This window comes from Phodopus roborovskii, unplaced genomic scaffold (genome assembly GCF_943737965.1).
Source record: "Phodopus roborovskii unplaced genomic scaffold, PHOROB, whole genome shotgun sequence".
NCBI classification, from domain to species: domain Eukaryota; kingdom Metazoa; phylum Chordata; class Mammalia; order Rodentia; family Cricetidae; genus Phodopus; species Phodopus roborovskii.
In genome coordinates, this window is record NW_026126469.1 from 16,660,583 (window position 1) to 16,679,184 (window position 18,602).

The following is an 18,602-nucleotide window of genomic DNA, read 5'->3' on the forward strand; positions in this document are numbered from 1 at the left end:
GCAATTGGATCTCAGGAAACACCAACAGAATGAAAGCCAAAATTTGGCATCGCTTTAAAAATCCCTTTGTCCTGTCCCAGAATCACCTCTTCTCACAAAGCCTCCCAGGACTCTCTTTCATCATCCCCACACCATTTCTCCTGATGAGAAATTAACTTCAAGGAAGCCTCCAGGCAGAAATGAAAACCACCCAGGATCCCTCCAGAGGGGCATCTGCTGTGAAGTGGGACCCTGGGTCCATTCACTGAACTCTGGCTTTGCCACCGGCTTTCTCCTACCTTTAAACTAGGACAGTTCAGAACTGTTTCCCTAAACATAACTGCTGGAGGATTTCCCACCATCTGCTTCTAATGAATTTCCCACAATAACCCTAACTCAGAATCCACTGTGAACACAGCTGATCAGCAAAAAGTTTATTATTGGGCTAGCAGGGTGACAGTGTGGGGTCTGGTACTTGCCTCAGTCGCTTGGTGTGTCTTTATGAGGACTGAGGAGTGGAGCCAGGGAATGCAAAGCATAGAAGTAACCTAGAAAGGCTGGCCCTCCCTTTACATGAAGTCGGGGCAGCTCATGTGATCTGTGACTGTCATTTTTGAGATGTCGATGTCATTAGAAGTAAGAATATCTTTTAGGTAGGTTATTGTTTCTGGGGGGAGATAAGGGTTTCTTCCCAGGATCCAAGCATAATCCACGTGGAAGAGCCAGAGGATGGTGGTGCAGGAGTACACGAGGGCGTAGCTCTCATAATCAGTGCTCAGGATCCAGTACGGTGAGAATGCCATCACTGCGAACGGAGGCAGCAGCATGAGGAAGGACCAGGGCAGAGGGAGCCTCCTCTCCAGGGCTCTGGGGACCCAATCGCTAGGTTGGTACTTTATGTGGGAAACATATGGGGGCAGTGAGAGATGTTAAGGCCACCCTTCTCCAGCTATAGACCTTCAAGTGTCAAGTGGCTGGCCTTCTTTTTAAAAAATTAGTGTGTGTGTGTGTGTGTGTGTGTGTGTGTGTGTGTGTGTGTGTATGATGGGGGCAGAGGCACATGCAGTGGCACATGTATGGGGGTCAAGAGGACATTTGTGGAGTTCTTTCTAGCTTTAGGCAGGTTCTAGAGATCAAACTCGGATTTGTGAGGAGCACTTTCCCACCAGCCTGGTCCCACAGCCGTGTCAGCCCCAAATAACACACAAAGACATTGTATTAATTGTATTAATTATGAAATTGTTGGCCAGTTACTAGCGTTTCTTATTGGCTAGCTCTGGCCGACCCATAACTAGTGTTCTTCTTGCCTTAGCCTCCTCAATGCTGGAAATACAGGTGTGTACCACCATGTTTGATATTTAAAAACAACACCACCAACAACCATCTCCGTGATTCTACCGTGTGGCCTTACTCAAGGACCATTTTTATGCCCCTTGCTCCCCAACAGCAGAATGGAAAAGGCATGCAGGATGACAGGGTTCAGCCTGCCTCCTTGGGTTGTCTGGCTGTACTAGCATCCATGTGCACAGAGACTCTGCTTAGCAAGGAGGGTCAGGAATGCATGACAAGGGCCTGGGCTTCAAATCTACCATCCTGAGTGAAGAAGCAGGGTTTTCCCTTCCTGTATAATCTCAGGTGGGGCTGGAGAGATGGCTCAAGTGATTAGGAACACTGGCTGTTCTTCCAGAGGACCGGGGTTCGATTCCCAGCACCCACATGGCAGCTCACAACTACCCAGTTCCATGGGATCTGGCACCTTCATACCAATGCCCATAAAATGAATTTAAATAAATTATTAATTTTTTTAAAAGAATGTGTCATGGTGCTGGCAGGTATGGCAGGAGGAGAAAGACAATGATTTCTGTTGTGGGGAGGGATTTCAGTGTCTGCCCGATAGGTAGGGATAGGGGCCTCCCAAGCATTTCCTGAATGAGAAAAACTCACAAATCTGAGCTGAATTCTCCAGTGTTATCTACAGAGGCAACAAACTACTCTCTCTGCTGTCAGTGTACATTCCAAGGTTAGACCAGAACTCAACCAGCAGAACAAAGTGACTAGAGAGCAGCAAAGTGTGGCCTCAGACTTCACATTTGTCCCATCCTGCCGGCAAGCTTCTGTACTTGTAGATTCTTTTCCTAACATCTGGTAATTTTGTGGCATCTGTTTCTCATGAGATCAGACTGAATTCTGTCTCCTACTCAGGCCATATATCTCTCTGTGGGCCTTGCCCCCTGGAACACCAAGGTAGTCTGGTACCTCCTCGGTGTCCACATGGGATATCAGCCTGTAAGGACGTGGACAGCTCTATCTTGCCCATCAACTGCATCCTTGTACAACCCAGGGCCCAGTCCAGGAAACAGCACACAGTAGGTATACAATGAATTGAACCCTGATGACAGCACTCAGACATGTTCAAACACAGGGCTCCGACTTTTTATCTACAGATCTCCATCTCTGAAGCTCTCAAGAGAAGTGGATACTCACACTCATAAAACTTGACTCCCAGCTTGGCTGGCTCTGAGAGATTTCTCTGTGTGGCTTCCCCTTCAACTCGGTTCATGGTTCCATCAGATCTAAAGCAAATGGAGGGAGAGAGAGAGGGAGGGAGAGAGGGAGGGAGGGAGAAGAAACAAGGTAAGAAAAGGAAAGGAAAGAAAAGGAGATATGGGAAAGGAAGAAAATACAACTAATTGAAAAAAAAAATTCAATGAAAGTCAAGCTTTGTGCCCTAAGGGCTCTGGTGTTTGGTGAGAGAGGTGCTGGTCCTGGGCCCTGTCCTTCCCACTGTGATGGTCTGAGATTCAGTGGAGGAAGACAGCTCATGTGGACAAGAAGCAGCTATGACAATGCCCAGGGGTTGGGTTCTATGCTCGACCCTTGCATCTCAACACAGGTTTTTGGGCTGTTTGCCATTTGCCTTCCAGGCATTTCCTGTCCCTAAGCTTCAAAGAGACGGAATAAAGGGGAACAGGAAAATAAACAAAACAACCCCCCTGCAAGATTCATCCCTTCACAGAGGAGAGGACTGGCAAAGAAACAAAGAAGGAGGAAGGAGATCACTGAAAATAACGCAAAGCAGGAAGGAGTCTGGAAGCGCTTCCTTCACCCCTGTGCTGCAGTGACATTTTCCAATTTGTCCCAGCGGGGGTCCAAGTGAGCGTGGGAGACTTGAACCAGAGCAGCAGGTTGTCACAGAGGCTAAGAGGAGAACGGGCCTTTATGATTCTGTGACAAGCCCTGTTCTCAGAGACATGGTTGTGAAGAAACACACACCTTATAATTGTACCCTGACGTTTGTCGGTGGCAGAGAGAGTCATTCTTTCTTAGAGGTATATAAAACAGTGGCATTTCTTAAATGTGCTGGTATTGGGACCAAGGAAGTACTTGGACTCTTCACAAGGACCTGGCCCACTCCAGGCTAACTCCCAATGATCCCATGAACCCAGAGAATGGGGAAACCCTGGGGGGGGGCAGAGAAGGGGAGTGCCTAGACATGAGTGCTCCTCTTCAGTCGGCAAAGGAGCTGCCTGCCAGTCAGTCCTCTAGCAGGGCAACCATGAGAGCTAAGTATGTGTGAGGAAGTCTGGAGGTTAGCGCTTTGGTTAGCAGTGAGGGATGCATTGTGGAATAATCTTTTTGTACACTGTGAATATGTGTCACTTGGATTGGTTTAATAAAAAGCTGAACAGCCAATAGCTAGGCAAGATTTCCAGGCACAGAGGATGCTGGTAAGAATAAGGGTGGAGAAGCCAGCCAGATGTGGGATGGGTTGAACACACAAAACGGGATAGAGGTAAAAGCTACAAGGTAGGGCATAGATTAATAAAAATATGGGTTAATTTAAGTTCTAGGAGCTAGTTAGAAACAAGCCTAAGCTATTGGCCAAGCCTTCATAATTAATAATAAGTCTCTGTGTTGTGACTTGGGAGCTGGCGGGAGGGACAGAAAAATCTGCCTGCAGGAATGTTCTACCAGGGACCCTAAGCAGCAGGTAAGGGGTTGGGACAGGTGCTCTCACATTCCTCACGGCATTGTCAGTTTGTCACCACACAGGGCCAGGCTCCATGCCCTGCTGTCTCCCCTGGAAGATGGTCTGTTTCCACCTGCAAATGGTAACTTAGCAACGAACCAGGCTTTTCTCCTCTTCACTATCATTGTGTCTTGTTCCAGAAAAGCTCTCAAACACCAGCCTCTGCTCATCAAGGCACAATGAGTTCATGGGAAAAAATACATTTGTATTTTCTTTTAAATATAGTTTTTGTTACATTTAGTGTGTGTGTGTGTGTGTGTGTGTGTGTGTGTGTGTGTGTGTGTGTACTCCTATCATGACATCAGTGTGTAGGTCAGAGGATACTTGTGGGACTCGGCATGGTAGCAGGTGCCTTTGCCTACTGAGCCATCTCACTGGTTCCAATCTGTGTTCTCAAGTAGCAGGAGTTCAGCCGTGAATAGGTCATGTCTATTAGTTGATTATCACATGCCAAACACTGCTGTAAGAGCATTATACCTTTTACCTCATTTAATGTGGAGGCAGCCTTGGGACGGTAGTTCTATTGCTACTGGCTTCAGAGCTAGCTAACCTGAGATCACATTCTAGTCTGATCCGGAGCCAGGCAGCCAAGAGGCAAAGCCTGCTCCCTTCACTCTTCCAGCTCTATGCAGGCTCTTCTGGGCCCCAAGTTCTTGAACGCGGGCTGAGAATTCCCACTCCCTATGTGTGAACTTCATGGGTTTGCATCTAATTGGACATAATAGTTCAAGGAAAAGAGATCATTGCCAGGTGGAGGTGGCACACACCTTTAATATCAGCACTTGGAAGGCTGAGGCAGGTGGATCTCTGAGTTCAAGGCCAGCCTGGTCTACAGCATGAGTTCCAGGACAGCCAGAGCTACTCTGAGACACCCTGTCTTGAAAAACTAAACTAAAATAAAAAATAAAGAAAAGAGGTCATAGGACTCCCCTGTCTGCTATGATCTGGATAAATGTCCCCAAAGGACCTGGTAAAGGTTTGGTCCCCAGGGTGGTACTCTTATGGTGGGCATGGGAGTTGAGACTGACAGCCTTAGGTCACAGGGTCCCTCCAAAGAGGATTGTGGGGTCCATTTTCCTCTTGCTTCTCTTTGCTTCCTCCTGGGGTGAACTGCTTTTTCTCCTCTAAGTCCTCATGATGCTGTGCCCCCTTCACCAGAGGCTCAAGGAATAGGCTCTTTGATTTCAGATGGAACTTCTAGAACTAAGACCCAAATAGACATTTTCTCTGGAATTACACTGTGAGGAGAAACTGCTGACTAATACAGGGCCTGCAAAATTCTTGGGTGATTCCTGGCAAAGACATTTGAACCCCTACAGTCAGCCCTTCCCTTCTCCCTTCTCCCCTGGGGTTCCAAAAGGAGCTGGAGTTCCTTCCTTCCATCTCTGGTTTATATGGCCTGGAAGTCAGCTCCCCCCCTATCCCCCCCCTGGGGCTCTGGCCAACAGGAAAGTCAGTGGATGCTATGTTGGCCACAGAGGGCCTCTGTGGACCTAGGGACTTGAGAGCTGTGTGTGGTTGTTTTCTTGGAGTTGAATACCATCCTCAGATCTTGTGGAGAACAGAAAGAACAACCCTTTGTCCCAGCCTTTTTTCACTTGTCTCTGTTCTCTTCATTTCCCCTCTCCTGGGTTCAAATCCAGGTTTCATCATGCTCATCACTTGTATGGCCCTTGAACAAGTTGCTTAACCTTGCTGTACCTGAGTTTCCTCACCCATGAGGTTTATAATAGTACCTGCCATGGGGATTAAACAAATATATTTTCAGGGGATTGGGGACTGACTTGCATATAGGAAATACTTAAACATATTTGTTATCGATGTAACTTTTGTTGGTGGAGGGTTGGCAAGAAGGACCTCGTCCTGGGTGTCTTCATGTCTGCTCTCCAGAGTGAAAAGTTTTGGGTTGAATATAGGTGTCCAGTGTACTTAGTGATAGAAGTACATACTTCTAAAAGACATAAGCCAGAGAGTGCACGTATCTGATGCCTTGTTCAGCTAGGAAAGGAGGTACCTGGGGCTGGAGATGTGTCTCACTTGATAGGGTGCTTGCTTAGCATACAAAAGGCCCTGGGTTAACATTAGTACCACACAAACAAGGCTTGGTGGCACACACTTGTAGTCCCAGCACTAAGGAGGATCAGAAATTCCAGAACACCCTTGGCTACACAGTGAGTTGGAAGCCAGCCTGGGCTACATAAGATCCTAACTCAAAAGAAGAGAGAAAGCAAAGAGAAAAAGGTGCCAAGGGAAGCTGAATGGAGATGGGATAAATTGCCATGGGATAAAATGAGCTCCAAGTTCCCAGGTGTATCCAAGAAAACTTTATGGCCTCTGTGAGTAGTAGGCAGAAAGGCCTCCTCTCTTGGTTTGGAGGCCAGACAAGGCAGACAAAAGTCTCCATTTTGCAATGAGAGCAGGGGCCCTGGCTATGTTGCTGTTGACTCCCTATTGTCTCTCTCAGCATCTGGTACTCAGTAGGTGCTCAGGGTCTGGTATTCAGTAGGTGCTCAGCAGTGGTTAAAGAAGAGAACACATGCATTCCAGTCCAGACCATCCCACCTAGCTTGAGTAACATATGCACCTTCTCCCTGCCCCTGACTGCCCCTGCCTGCATCAGCACAGATCAAGGTCACCCCAGGCAGGCATGTGCAGTGACTCACCTCATCCCCTGGTTTAGCACTTTGATGTTTCCATTGTCCATCAGTGAGTAGTTGGCTTGAATGCAGTTTCCTTTCTCAAAGCTTGCTGGGATCTTCTCAATTTCATACCATCTTCCAAGATACTGTACAGACAACAACAAGCAGAGCAAAACCCAGGGGCTCTCAGGGGACCTGCTGACTCTTCCCCATTGTTGGCTTAGAAGCAAAGCCCTTTCCAGGGGAAACCAGGCCAAATGGGCTGCATCATTCCCAGCCAACTGGGCAAGATAATGTTTCAAATGAGACTAAGTGAATGGGTGGATGTGTGGGTACCGGTTGTGTGCCACATTTTATCCCTCAAGGGCTCTTTATTTAGATATGTTCTTTGAGTTCTCTTCAGTCAAAACCTGTGTGAAATTCCAGCTCTGTGAAAGGAAGCAGTTGCCTGGTTGATGGAGAGTATCTTTCACTTCCAACAGCTGATAATTATACAAGGCATCTTTGAATTTTGTGTAACTCAGACATGTTGCCTGTGGGGCCTTCCTGCTTGGAATTAGTTGGTTTATTGTGCTGATCTGTAACCTCTGCAGAGGGCAGCTTGGTAATATTGAGCAAAACTAAAAACATATGCTCTTTAGCCCAGCAATTTAACTTCTGGGAATGTGTTTCCTGATGTTTAAAAAAAAAAATGATGTGTACGTATAAGATTATCTGTTACAGTTCTGTCTGTCACTACAGGCAGGAAGTAGTCCAGTGAGGGGCTGGGGAAATAAATGATGGTGCATCTATCTGATGAAATTTTAAATACCCCCTTTTAAAATAAAAGTATATGCACAATTATCTTGAAGGTATCAGAAGAATAATGAGAAAAGAGCCGGGTTTGAAGTGGGGTGTACTTAAGCTGCCTTCTATAACAACACAAGCTTATCGTATGGGGTTTCTTTGCTGCAGCAATGAGCCACGAACTCCAACCAGAACAGATTTATTGATTATGGTTCTATAAGCCAGACTCTGATCCTAACATCACTAGGCTAAACTTGAGATGTGAGCTTCCTCCCCTTCTAGAGGGTCTGAGAAAGAGGGGGCCTCTTTGCTTTCTCCATGTTTTACAGGCCACCTGCTTTCTGGACCTGGAAGTCCTCCGTTTTCAAGGTCAGCTGATCTTCCACTACAACTCCCTGACTTTCATTTCTTCATCTCTCTGTCTAACCACATCTAGGAAAGATGTTCTGCTTCTAATAATTTATGAGACTAAGTTGGGTCTGCCTGGATAACCAAATTGGCTATCTAAGGTCACCTCTGTAGAATCCCTTTATTCCATGGAAGGTAGGGTGTTCAGAGTTAGACAACAAGCCATGGACATCTGGAAGCTGTTATTTTGCCTACCACACACCTATACATATTTGCTTGTATATGTACACATTATCCGAAAAGAGGCATATAATATGCTGGTTTTACCAGTTGCTTCTGGGGTTGGAAACTAAGGTGACTAACTTCATTGCATGCTCCTTTGGACCTTTGGAATTTGGGTTGTGTCCACCCCACCCCCACCCTCTGTGCTTCTAGGGTTGGAACACAACAAAGACTTTGTATCAGCCAGATAAGCTATCACTGAGTTATGGGCCCAGCTCTCTTTTGCATCGCCAGCATTTTGAATTACTTGAGTATACTTGCTTAGTCAAAATATTAATTATATTCATTCTCTAAAGTGTAAAAATCTGTCCATCAACAGAGCAAGTAAAGCATGCATTCATCTTCAAACTTTCACAAGTATCCTGAGAATAAGTAACAATGCTGCTTTAGTCATGTGACCCTGTTCAAGCACATGTCCGCATACTCTTACCACTCCTGTAGTAAATCCCAACAGTCAGTTAAAAACAATGAAACTTGGCAGAAGCCTCTAAGCCCAGAATCTGGGAGGTGCACAGATTGGGAAAATCAAGAATCCAAGGTTAGCAACAGATACTTGGAAAGTTCAAGGCTAGCCTGGGCTACAGGAGACCCTATTTCAAACAAATCATAGCAACAAAAACCTAACAAAACAAAACAACCCTGTTGAACTAGTCCTTCGTTGCAAGAACCCAAAAATTAGGCTAATGTGTTTCATAAGTACCCTCAGAAAAATTTCCATCTTATGGTACTTTAACATAGTTCCTAACTACTCAAGCAACTTGAGTGATCCACAGTTAAGAGCAAGGAAGTATGACTCTCTAGAAACAAGGAAACTCAGAGGTGAGGGGTTGTTAGATTATGCTCCCTCATGATCCCATATTTCTCTGTAAATCTTTCTTATTGAATTTCTATATAAGGACAATTCGATGTCTTAAAAAAGAAAACTAGAAAGGATGCAAAATCACCTTTATTTGCAGATGATCTATTACTGTATGTACAAAGTCCTAAGGAATTGTTTTTGAGGGATCTTAGATATTCCTCTTGCCTTCACTTAACTTCATCTAAGATTAGAGATTATTTGGTAATGGTAGTCAAACTTTGTGCAATTGAGCTCTATCCCTAAGAAATCTTAAAAATAAACAACAACAAAAAGCCTATTGAAATATGAGTCTGCAAATTTAAAAAGTACAAGATCAATATACAAAAGTGTTTCTATACATTCAATGAAAAACCTGCCAATGAAATTAAGAAAATTCCATTTTAATAACATGAAGAGAAAGAAAATATTTAGGACTAAATTTAATTAAAGAAATGTAAAAACGTGTATGTTGAAAACTACAAAATATTTTTACACTTTAGAGAATGAATATAATTAATATTTTGACTAAGCAAGTATACTCAAGTAATTCAAAATGCTGGCGATGCAAAAGAGAGCTGGGCCCATAACTCAGTGATAGCTTTTCTGGCTGATACAAAGTCTTTGTTGTGTTCCAACCCTAGAAGCACAGAGGGTGGGGGTGGGGTGGACACAACCCAAAGAAGGTAAATAGATGCCAGGCAGTGGTGGTATATGCCTTTAATCTCAGCACTTGGGAGGCAGAAGCAGGCGGATCTCTGAGTTCAAGGACAACCTGGCCTACAGAGTGAGTTCCAGGACAGCTAGGGTTACCCACAGAGAAACCCTGTCTTGAAAAACCAAAACCAAAATAAAACAAAAATATCGATAGAAAGATAGCTTATGCGTGTGGACAGCAAGGGCTATGATGGAAATACTCCACAAATTGTTCGTCATACTCTCTGCAGAAATGGACAAGCTGATCATAAAATTCATGTGAAAATACAAGAGACAAAATAGAAGAATAAAGATGGAAAACTACATTTTGTTTAGAAACTCATGACAAAACTGTAATAATCAAAAGTGTAGTAAGTCTAGACATAGCTAGAATTGAACTGAGAGTTTGAAAATAAACGTTCATATACATGGTCATCTGATTTTCACTACAGATATTAAAACTATCAATGGAGAATTAGTCTTTTTACCAAATGGTGCTAGAACAACTGGAAAGACATGTAAATGGAGTTGGATGCTTCTATGACACAAATGTAACTTAAAATGGATCAAAGGCTTAAAAACAAGGGCTTAAACTATAAAACCCTGAGAAGAACATATAGGTGTAAATCTTTATAGCCTTGGATTATTCTCTAGGTATGAGGCAGTGTGCTACCTACTGAACTAATGAGATATTTACTAATTAGGCACTTAAGTTTGTCTGCCTGACCCCGCAAGTGCAAACAACAACAACAACAGAAAAGTAGACAAATTGGACTTGATCAGTATTTTAAAAACCCCTTATGCTTCAAAGGGTGTATGATAGAAGAAAAGGTTCCATCTGTTGTGGAGTATTCTTGTAAGATGTGCTACATTTGTTTATGCTGCAGAACATTTGTTTTGATGATGCAAAGATGTGCTACATTCTTTTATGTTGCATTTATTTAACTCTGTGAAGCTGTGTTACTTTGCCTGCCTAAAACACCTGATTGGTTTAATAAAGACCTGAATGGCCAATAGCAAGGCAGGAGAAAGAATAGGCGGGACTGGCGGGCAGAGAGAATAAATAGGAGGAAATATTTGGGAAGAGGGTTCAAAAAGAAGGAGCAAAAAAAGGAGAGGATGCCAGGGGTCAGCCACCCAGCTACACTACCAGCTGAGAGTAAGAAGTAAACAAAGGTATACAGAATAGAGAAAGATAAAAGCCTAGAGGCAAAAGGTAGATGGGATAATTTAAGTTAAGAAAAGCTGGCTAGAAATAAGCCAAGCTAAGGCTGGGTATTTATAAGAAAGAATATGCCTCTGTGTGTGATTTCTTTGGGAGCTGGGTGGTGGTCCCCCCAAAAGAGCAAAGAGTAAATATAACCAACAACATTTGGTGTTTCAATGTAGGGCTATAGTATAAAAAAACAAAAGTCAACAACATCCATCAAATGGGATAAGCTATTTTAACATGTCTGGGAAAGATTTGCATCTAGCATTGAGGAAGAGAGCATATGGATATTAACAATTAAAAGATTTGGGGGACAATTGTTTCAAGACAGGGTTTCTCTGTGTCTGTCCTAGAACTCACACTCTGTAGAGCAGGCTGGTCTCAAACTCAGAGATCCACCTGCCTTTGCCTCTCACAGGGAGTAAAGATGTGCATTACCATGCCCAGCTTTTTTTTGTTGGGGGGCAAAAGATCTGAATGGAAAATTTACACCTGGCTTATAAGTACATGAAAAGACACTCAACACCATTAGCCCTTAGGAAATAGTGATGCTATTTAAGACCACTATGATATCTATAATAAAAGAAGACAATGATAACAACTGCTGATAAAGATGTAAGGAAATTAGTGTTAGAGGCTTTTTGTAAGAATGTATAAGGGTGCAATTCTTCTAAAACAGTCCAACAACTTGTCAAAAAGTAAAACATGGAGTTACCACATCAGCAATTATACTTCATATATACCTCAAAGAACAGAAAACATAAGCCCCTCTCTTCCAAAAAAAGCCCCAAGCCTAAATGTCTACAGCAGCAGCATTTCTATAACAAAAAAATAAAACAACCCAAACGAAAAGGGTAAATAACTGTAGCATCATCCATATGTCATATGGCAACAAAAGGAATGGATTATTGATGCATGCTGTGTCTCAGCTGAACCTTCAAAACATTTCCTTCAGTCACAAAAAGCTAGCCTTGTATGTTCCACAGACAAATTCATATTGACGGGAAATAAAATATTGGTTGTGTGGGTATGGCAGAGTTGGGAAGAAAAGGAGCATTCTGGTTTAGATGCGAAGCTTCTCAGGTTTCTGTGTTGGAGGTTTGGTCCTGATGTGAGCAGAGTTCAGAGATGGGGCTTTTAAGGATGTGATTGGATGCCAAAAGCTTTGATCTAGCCAATGGATTAGTCCATTGATGATTTGCTTTATTGGAAGGGGCCTAGTTAGGGGAGGCAGGCCACTGAGTGCACGCTTTGGAGAGATGGCTCTTGTTTGCACTCTTGTTTCTCTCCCCTTACTGGCCACCATAAGCTAAGCAGCCTTCTGACCTATGTGTCCTAGGATGTGCCTCACCATAAGCCTGTGGGCCACATGAATCATGCACGGAGAGCACTGAAACCAGGGCCCAGAACAGATCTTCCCTCTTTCAAGTTGTTTCTCTTGGGTATTTGTCACAGCGATGAAAAGTCTGAGTAATGTAGCTAGAGAGACTGTTAGTGGGTTTGTGGTTTCTTCTTAAGATAATAAAAGCCTTCTAAAACTGATTTAATGATGGTTGCATAACTGAATATATTAAAAATCCTTGAAATAAAAAACTTTTTAGAACAAGCCAGTACTATGCTATATAAACTAATCTTAATAAAAATTTTTGTCTTAAAAAAATTCTGATTTAGGGCTGGAGAGATGGCTCTGCAGTCAAGAGTGCTTCCTGCTCTTAAAGAGGACTGGAGTTCAAATCCTGCCATACTTGTTGGACAGCTCACAGCTGCCTGTAACTCCAGCTCCAGGGAATCCAACACTTTCCACAGCATGTTCACACACAGACACACTTTTAAAAGATCTTTTAAAAAGACATTCTGCTTCAGTTCTCAAAGGACTTCTGTAAGTTAAGGTATCAGTTATAATTTCCAGACTATTTTGACATTTTAACTCCCAGACTAAAATCAAACTCAAATGATCATGACTAGTATCATGAATGTGGGTTTTTTTTTTTTTTTTTGCTTGTTTGTTTGTTTTTGTTTTGGGGTTTCCCAGGTTCACTCAATTAAAGGGAATCCTTAAAATGATAGTGAAGAATGCCAGTGCAGACTTATTGTGGCTTTTCCTTCCTTACCTTGGATACTCACTGCCATCTTATTCTGCCCTTCTAATCTCTTTTTCGTCGAAGCTCTGTCTAGCCCACCTTCTAACATTCCCAACACTCACCCCAAAGTTCCAGTGACTGATAATTTCAGTGTTTCTCAGACTCAGTGTGCCACTCCCTAGAAGCAACCAAAACCCTTTAAGGAGCAGGGGCCTTTGCTTAGAGTCCAGGCCTTCCTCAGTCATGGGACCGCTGAGTTCTATCATCTAATAGCAGCCGTCCTTCTGATGCTCCCTCTACCTCATTCCAGGAAGAAGAAGCATTTACAGGGAACTAGTTATATTATAGACAACAAGACTCCCCCCCCCCGGGGGGGGACTTCTGGCCTTTCCCAGGTCCTGTCTCTAGTTATCTGGCAGGAAGACTAGTTTTGAACCCAATGTCCCAATGTGCATGTAGCAGCTGTATCACCTAAGGATACTCTAGTTTCCTCTATGTAGGACAAGAGTTGTGAACCAGCCATAGCTAATGCCCCTATTCACATCCCCTAACCTCATCCCCACCTCCCCATAGTGGTGGGGGACAATTCCCATACTCTGATGGCTCATGCTTGCCACCCTGTGCTCTCCCTTGCCAGGGCCATGGGAGCTCCTATGGCCTGTTGGCATCCATATGTGAGGCAAGCCAAAACACCAAAGATTCCCCTCCTCCCCTTTCTAGATAGCCTCAGAGACTGTTTCACAGAGAACCTAAAATCAAGTAAGTGCCTTTCCTGTTGGGAGTGCAAAGGTCCTTATGACCATAGATGGCAATAGGGAAGCCAGGAATGTTAAACAGGCAGGGTTGTCTTTTCAAGGAACCTGTTTTCCACTCAGAAAGCTGGGGATGGAGGTGGCTAATAGCCTAGGTAACCTTGTGCTATCTATAGAGCCAAGCCATACCAACCCCCGTCTCAATCTCCCTCAACCAGGACTGGAGGTCATTAATAGTTTAGGTGACATTTGCATTATCTGTATGGCCAGAGGCTCCCCCAAGCTCCCACAACCAGAGCCAGAGGTGGCTAATAAGCTAGATGACTTCTGTATTATATGTATGATGGAGACTATACTAGATGCCTCCTCCCCAGGCCCTTAAGATAATACATGCAGCCTATATAGAGAGCCCATCTTCATGGAAGAAGTGACATGTATTTTGAGTGAGTTTCAGTGTAGTTACACAGCTTTGTTTACATGGGATTGTGTTACACCGGGACATTTTTTTCCAAGTGTCACTTAAATATGACTAAAATAAACTGCCTGGCGTCAGACTCTACAAGTTTGAACCAACACCGGCTACTGGGTTGTGCTGAACCGTATTTCCTTCTTGCCTCACATGGATTGTTACTCTGCTGCCTGTGACTGCAGAGACCCCTACTCTCCCCTGAGGCTTGCTTTGGAGATTAAAGAATAAAATAAACCTCTCAGCATGGCTGAAACAAAGAGAAGTCTGAGTTACCACACCTTTTTCATGTCAAAATTCTCTTGCACTGGAGGAGACGGGCATTTCCCAAGATGAAAACTTTGTCCCTTGGCTGCATTGAAGAGGCCTGCGAGGGTGGCCAGGAGCAACAGCATTGTCACCATCTTGGGTCTGGTGGCTTCAGGAGAGGCCTGGGGAGAAACAACACAGCTGGAGGTGTCTGGATCTCCTGAGGACACACAATGATGGAGAGTCCTTGAGGGCCTGGTCCCTCAGCTGGCATTCTCAGCACCGAGGAGCTGCATCTTGCAGCTGCTGCCAGCCTGGCCATTCAGCCACAGTGAGGCCATCACCTCAGAGCCCTGGTACCTCTTGTTCTCGTGCTAGATTAGCCTCCTTCGGGGACCTGCACCCTTCCCCGCCCAACTGAATATTTCTCCAGGGTAGGCACCCTGTCTAGTTCTCCTCAGAATCATCCCAGAAATCCTGGAAACGTCAGGTTCAGTAGGTATTTGTTTCTGGAACAAAAATAATGTGTATACAGGGGATAGACAAAGAGGAAAGTCAAAGGGCCTGTGAATGAAAAAGATCAACTCCAAATCATGCACAACATTAACTGTCCTATGGGACTCATAAGGAAGTGCTCCCCAGACCCTGCACTTTGTCCTTGCCAACGTCTTGCTGGGCTGTCCTATCAACCCACACTTGGTCCAGGGTCCTTAACCAAGAGCGGCATGTGGGGGACCCAGCATTACTCAGATGGTTCCAATTCTGGCTCTGCCACCTACTAAGTGTAACTGCGCAAGTTAGACCTTTGTTTCTTGGCTTATGAAGTAGGATTAATAGTGAGTGATGCCTGTCTTGTGAATTTTTGGGAAAATGAATAGGACAAAGATAAAGCCAGGGGTGGTGGCAAAGGGGTCTATTAGACAGGCTTAGGTGGGACAGCTCTGGAGTCCACCAACTTAAGACAGCTCTAATGATATAAGAAGACACCCCCTCCCAGAAAGAGGGAGAGTGGGGTGAAATATGAATGTTCAGAGTGATGACTGACACCAAGCAGGTACTCAGTAAATGTTTTCTTTCTTTCTATCTATCTATCTATCTTGAAACAGCCTCTCACTATTAGCCTAGGCTAGAACTTGCTTTGTAGACTGGGCTGGCCTTGAACTCACAGAGATCTTCCTTCCTCTGCCTGTGAGTGCTGGGAATTACACATGTGCTGCCTTGCCCAACTAAATACTAACATCTTTATTATGAAGAGCAGAAGCAGGATGGGTATTTCCCAGGTGTTTCCCCATGGCTGAGGATGTTTGTCACAGAGGATGTGCATTAAACCACAGGAGGCCTGGGCGCTAAGTGAGGAGTGAAACATTATTTCAATACAGAAGTCCTCTGGGGACCACAACTGGCTCTGGGGAGGGACATTGGATAGACAGGAGAGCGCCATGGCTGTCAGTGCAGGCCATGGATGGACACTCTGGGTTCCTCTCTGTTTCTTTCCCCTAACTTGCCTTTCCTCTCTTCCCTTTTTGTGACTCCTTGCCTCTCACTGCACATAAGCTATTTCTAGCTCGCTGCCTTTCTCTCCGAGATGAAGGTGACTGAGTCAATGCAAGCAAAATGTTCTCAGATCCAAGCATTGAAAAGGACGTGTCATAACAGGAATAATTATAACCACTTCATTACAAGGCTCTGAACCTCCAAATAACTTTAATAATCAATAGCTTTTTCTTCTGAAGGTTTTGTTGCCTGGTTTTCAAAAGAACAGTTATGTAAGGAGTGGGAGCTGCCAGCTGGGGTGGGTTGGGGAGGGGGTGGCTGCTGAGGTTCTCTTGAGCAAATCTGTGGAGGAACCAGCATCTTTAGTCCTAGAGGTCCCCTTCCCCATCACTATATAGACAACACCCATGTTATAACATCTCAGAAGGTGGAGTGTTTGTAAGAAACCCAGCCTAAACTCACAAAACTTTGTACCCATTCTCAAGGCCTCTTGGGAGCTGCACAGCTCTGACCAGCAGGCCCAAGCCAATGCCCTTTTTCAAGCATTGGACTTCACGTGTGGCACATAGTATGCACACTCTCTACTGTGTTTCCAAATGGAAAGGACCTTATAGGACATCTACCCAGCTCCCCTCACCCCTGCCAGATGTGCAGATGGGAAACTGAGGCCTGGAAAGGAGCAGGACTATGACAAGGCCGGCTCTCCACCCATAGCCTCTTGGCCGTGTGCCATTCTGCATCCATCTTTATGCCTTTCAATGAACGGCTGCCTGTGAGCCCGATGAGCCCCAATGAGCCCTGCCTCATCATGCTACAGCGATAACAAGTCATGTCTAACTCTGAAAAAATGTCTTATGATGAAATGTTCTCCTGTGGGCTGAAACATACCCTTCAGTTCTGTGGGAGAACAAGGCTCACTCCCTTTGACTACATGGCTTCCAGAGATGCCATCTGGTTGTTTGAGTTTTCTTCCAATAGCTAAAAATCCTTGAGAGGGGAGAGGCTGATTTTCCATGCTCTTTCCATTTGGATCCACTTAACATTGGCAGAGTATGCTATTGGCATGCACGTATAACTCTGGGTAAAAGATGCACGATTTATAATGCATATCTTACTATCATCAAATATCACAAGAAGATTGTCATGGTGAGTTTACTTTTAGAAATAAGCTCAACTATAGTTTCAGCTGACTATTGAATAACTTGGAGGTAATTCTCCCAAGGCTGCAGTATACTTTGGGTAGACCCTGACTGGGGATAGATACACTGTGGATCAGACTTTCTGGGGCTCTCCATGGGAAGCACTGGCCTCAGTATCCACCGTGTGGCCTACACCAAATCCCCAACATCTCTTCTAGAAGCCACCTGTGCTGAAACTGACCCTGTTCTCTGTAAGGTCAATTGCTCAGCTTAATTCTTCGAACTCTTATAAGGCCACAACTTGAGCCCAGGTCTCCAGGGACACATACATGTCACTGTAACCAGTCCCCGACCTCAAGAAGCTGTATGGCATTAACTAGATTCTGCAATTTCACATGGCAAAATAAAATATTTCCATGAGTGAATAGATCTTAAAAACAAACAAATCCCTATAGCCTTTGAATAGAACAAGACACGCCCCACCCCCACTTCCTTTCCTTCTTTTTTCCCCCTACATGGTCCAGGCTGTCCTCAAGCCTGTGATGCCTGCTTCCCTAGTGCGAGGGTTAAAGAGTTACACCACCACATCCATCAAATCACACACCACATATCTAAACAAAATGTTTTCGTGTCCAGCTATGGAGTACATTGCTCACACAAGCAATCCCAGTTTCCAGTTGATCTTACCATCAGGGGCAGTTAAACCGCTCTAGAGAATTCATCTGGTGCTGTCTTGGAACACAGGCAACTTTCTCATGGTCTCCTTTGGGTAGGGGGAGGGTGGACGATATAAGCCATGAGAGCAAACACAGGCTTACCTACCCCTCCAAATTGTCACCTGAAAACGTGCCAATAGTACCTACCTTTTAAGTTTGAGGAAAATGAGATGGGGCCTGTGGAGCTAGCATGAAAGCCCTCCGTCCGTACTTACCGTTCAAGCTGAAAGGGGGCTGTGGAAAGTCTCTTTTTTAAACTTCATTTATCCTAAGTGAAAGTTACATCTACGTACATACCTTGTTTTTTATTAAGATGGTCAAAGTTGCCACACAATCCTCCAAGTGAGGCGCCTGTTTTGGTGCCTGGCTTCTCCCAAGTCATTTTATAAGCTCCCATCAGGCCACTGGCCTTTGATAGTTATGCATGCCACACCCCACACAGCTCAGGAAGACTGGCCTCAAAGCTAAGCTCTGTATGAGGCACAAAGATGGGATGCTGTGTCTGTCCCCTCCCTTAATTTCCTTTGCAGCTGCTCCCTGAAAAAGAAACAATAGGTTACTGTTGTGTGTGTGAGAGAAAGACAAAATGTATTTTCATTCAAAACATCTCTTTTGCTTTGTGGGTCTTCTAACTTGAAATCTTTTCTGTCCCAATGCCCTTGTAAGTTCCAGTGAGATGCGTTTGTACTAGGTTTCCAAACATCTGGCATTTATTTTTCATTTTTGTGTCAATGAAAAATCAACAATTTCATTTCCTGAAATGGAACAGGACTACTGCACCCCTTGTAGTACAGGAATGTGACTCGGGTGACAGAGCCCCAGGGCTTAGGATTAGAGGTGGCTAAGAATGAGATCCAGGGTGGGCCCCTACTGCAGTGAGTGCCAGTTCATCCATTGTGG

The 18,602-nt window shown here is 44.5% G+C and overlaps 1 protein-coding gene across 1 annotated transcript; it reads right to left on the reverse strand.

The window, feature by feature from the left end:
* Positions 1–398: 398 nt before the first annotated feature.
* Positions 399–17,958, reverse strand: Apod (apolipoprotein D). Its single transcript, XM_051191318.1, has 5 exons — positions 17,850–17,958; positions 14,386–14,535; positions 6,673–6,794; positions 2,464–2,552; positions 399–784 (listed from the first exon to the last, which is right to left on the reverse strand). The coding sequence occupies exons 2-5, from the start codon at positions 14,506–14,508 to the stop codon at positions 549–551; spliced, it is 570 nt and encodes a 189-aa protein (XP_051047275.1). The 5' UTR covers positions 14,509–14,535; positions 17,850–17,958; the 3' UTR covers positions 399–548.
* Between the last annotated feature and the right edge of the window lie 644 nt (positions 17,959–18,602).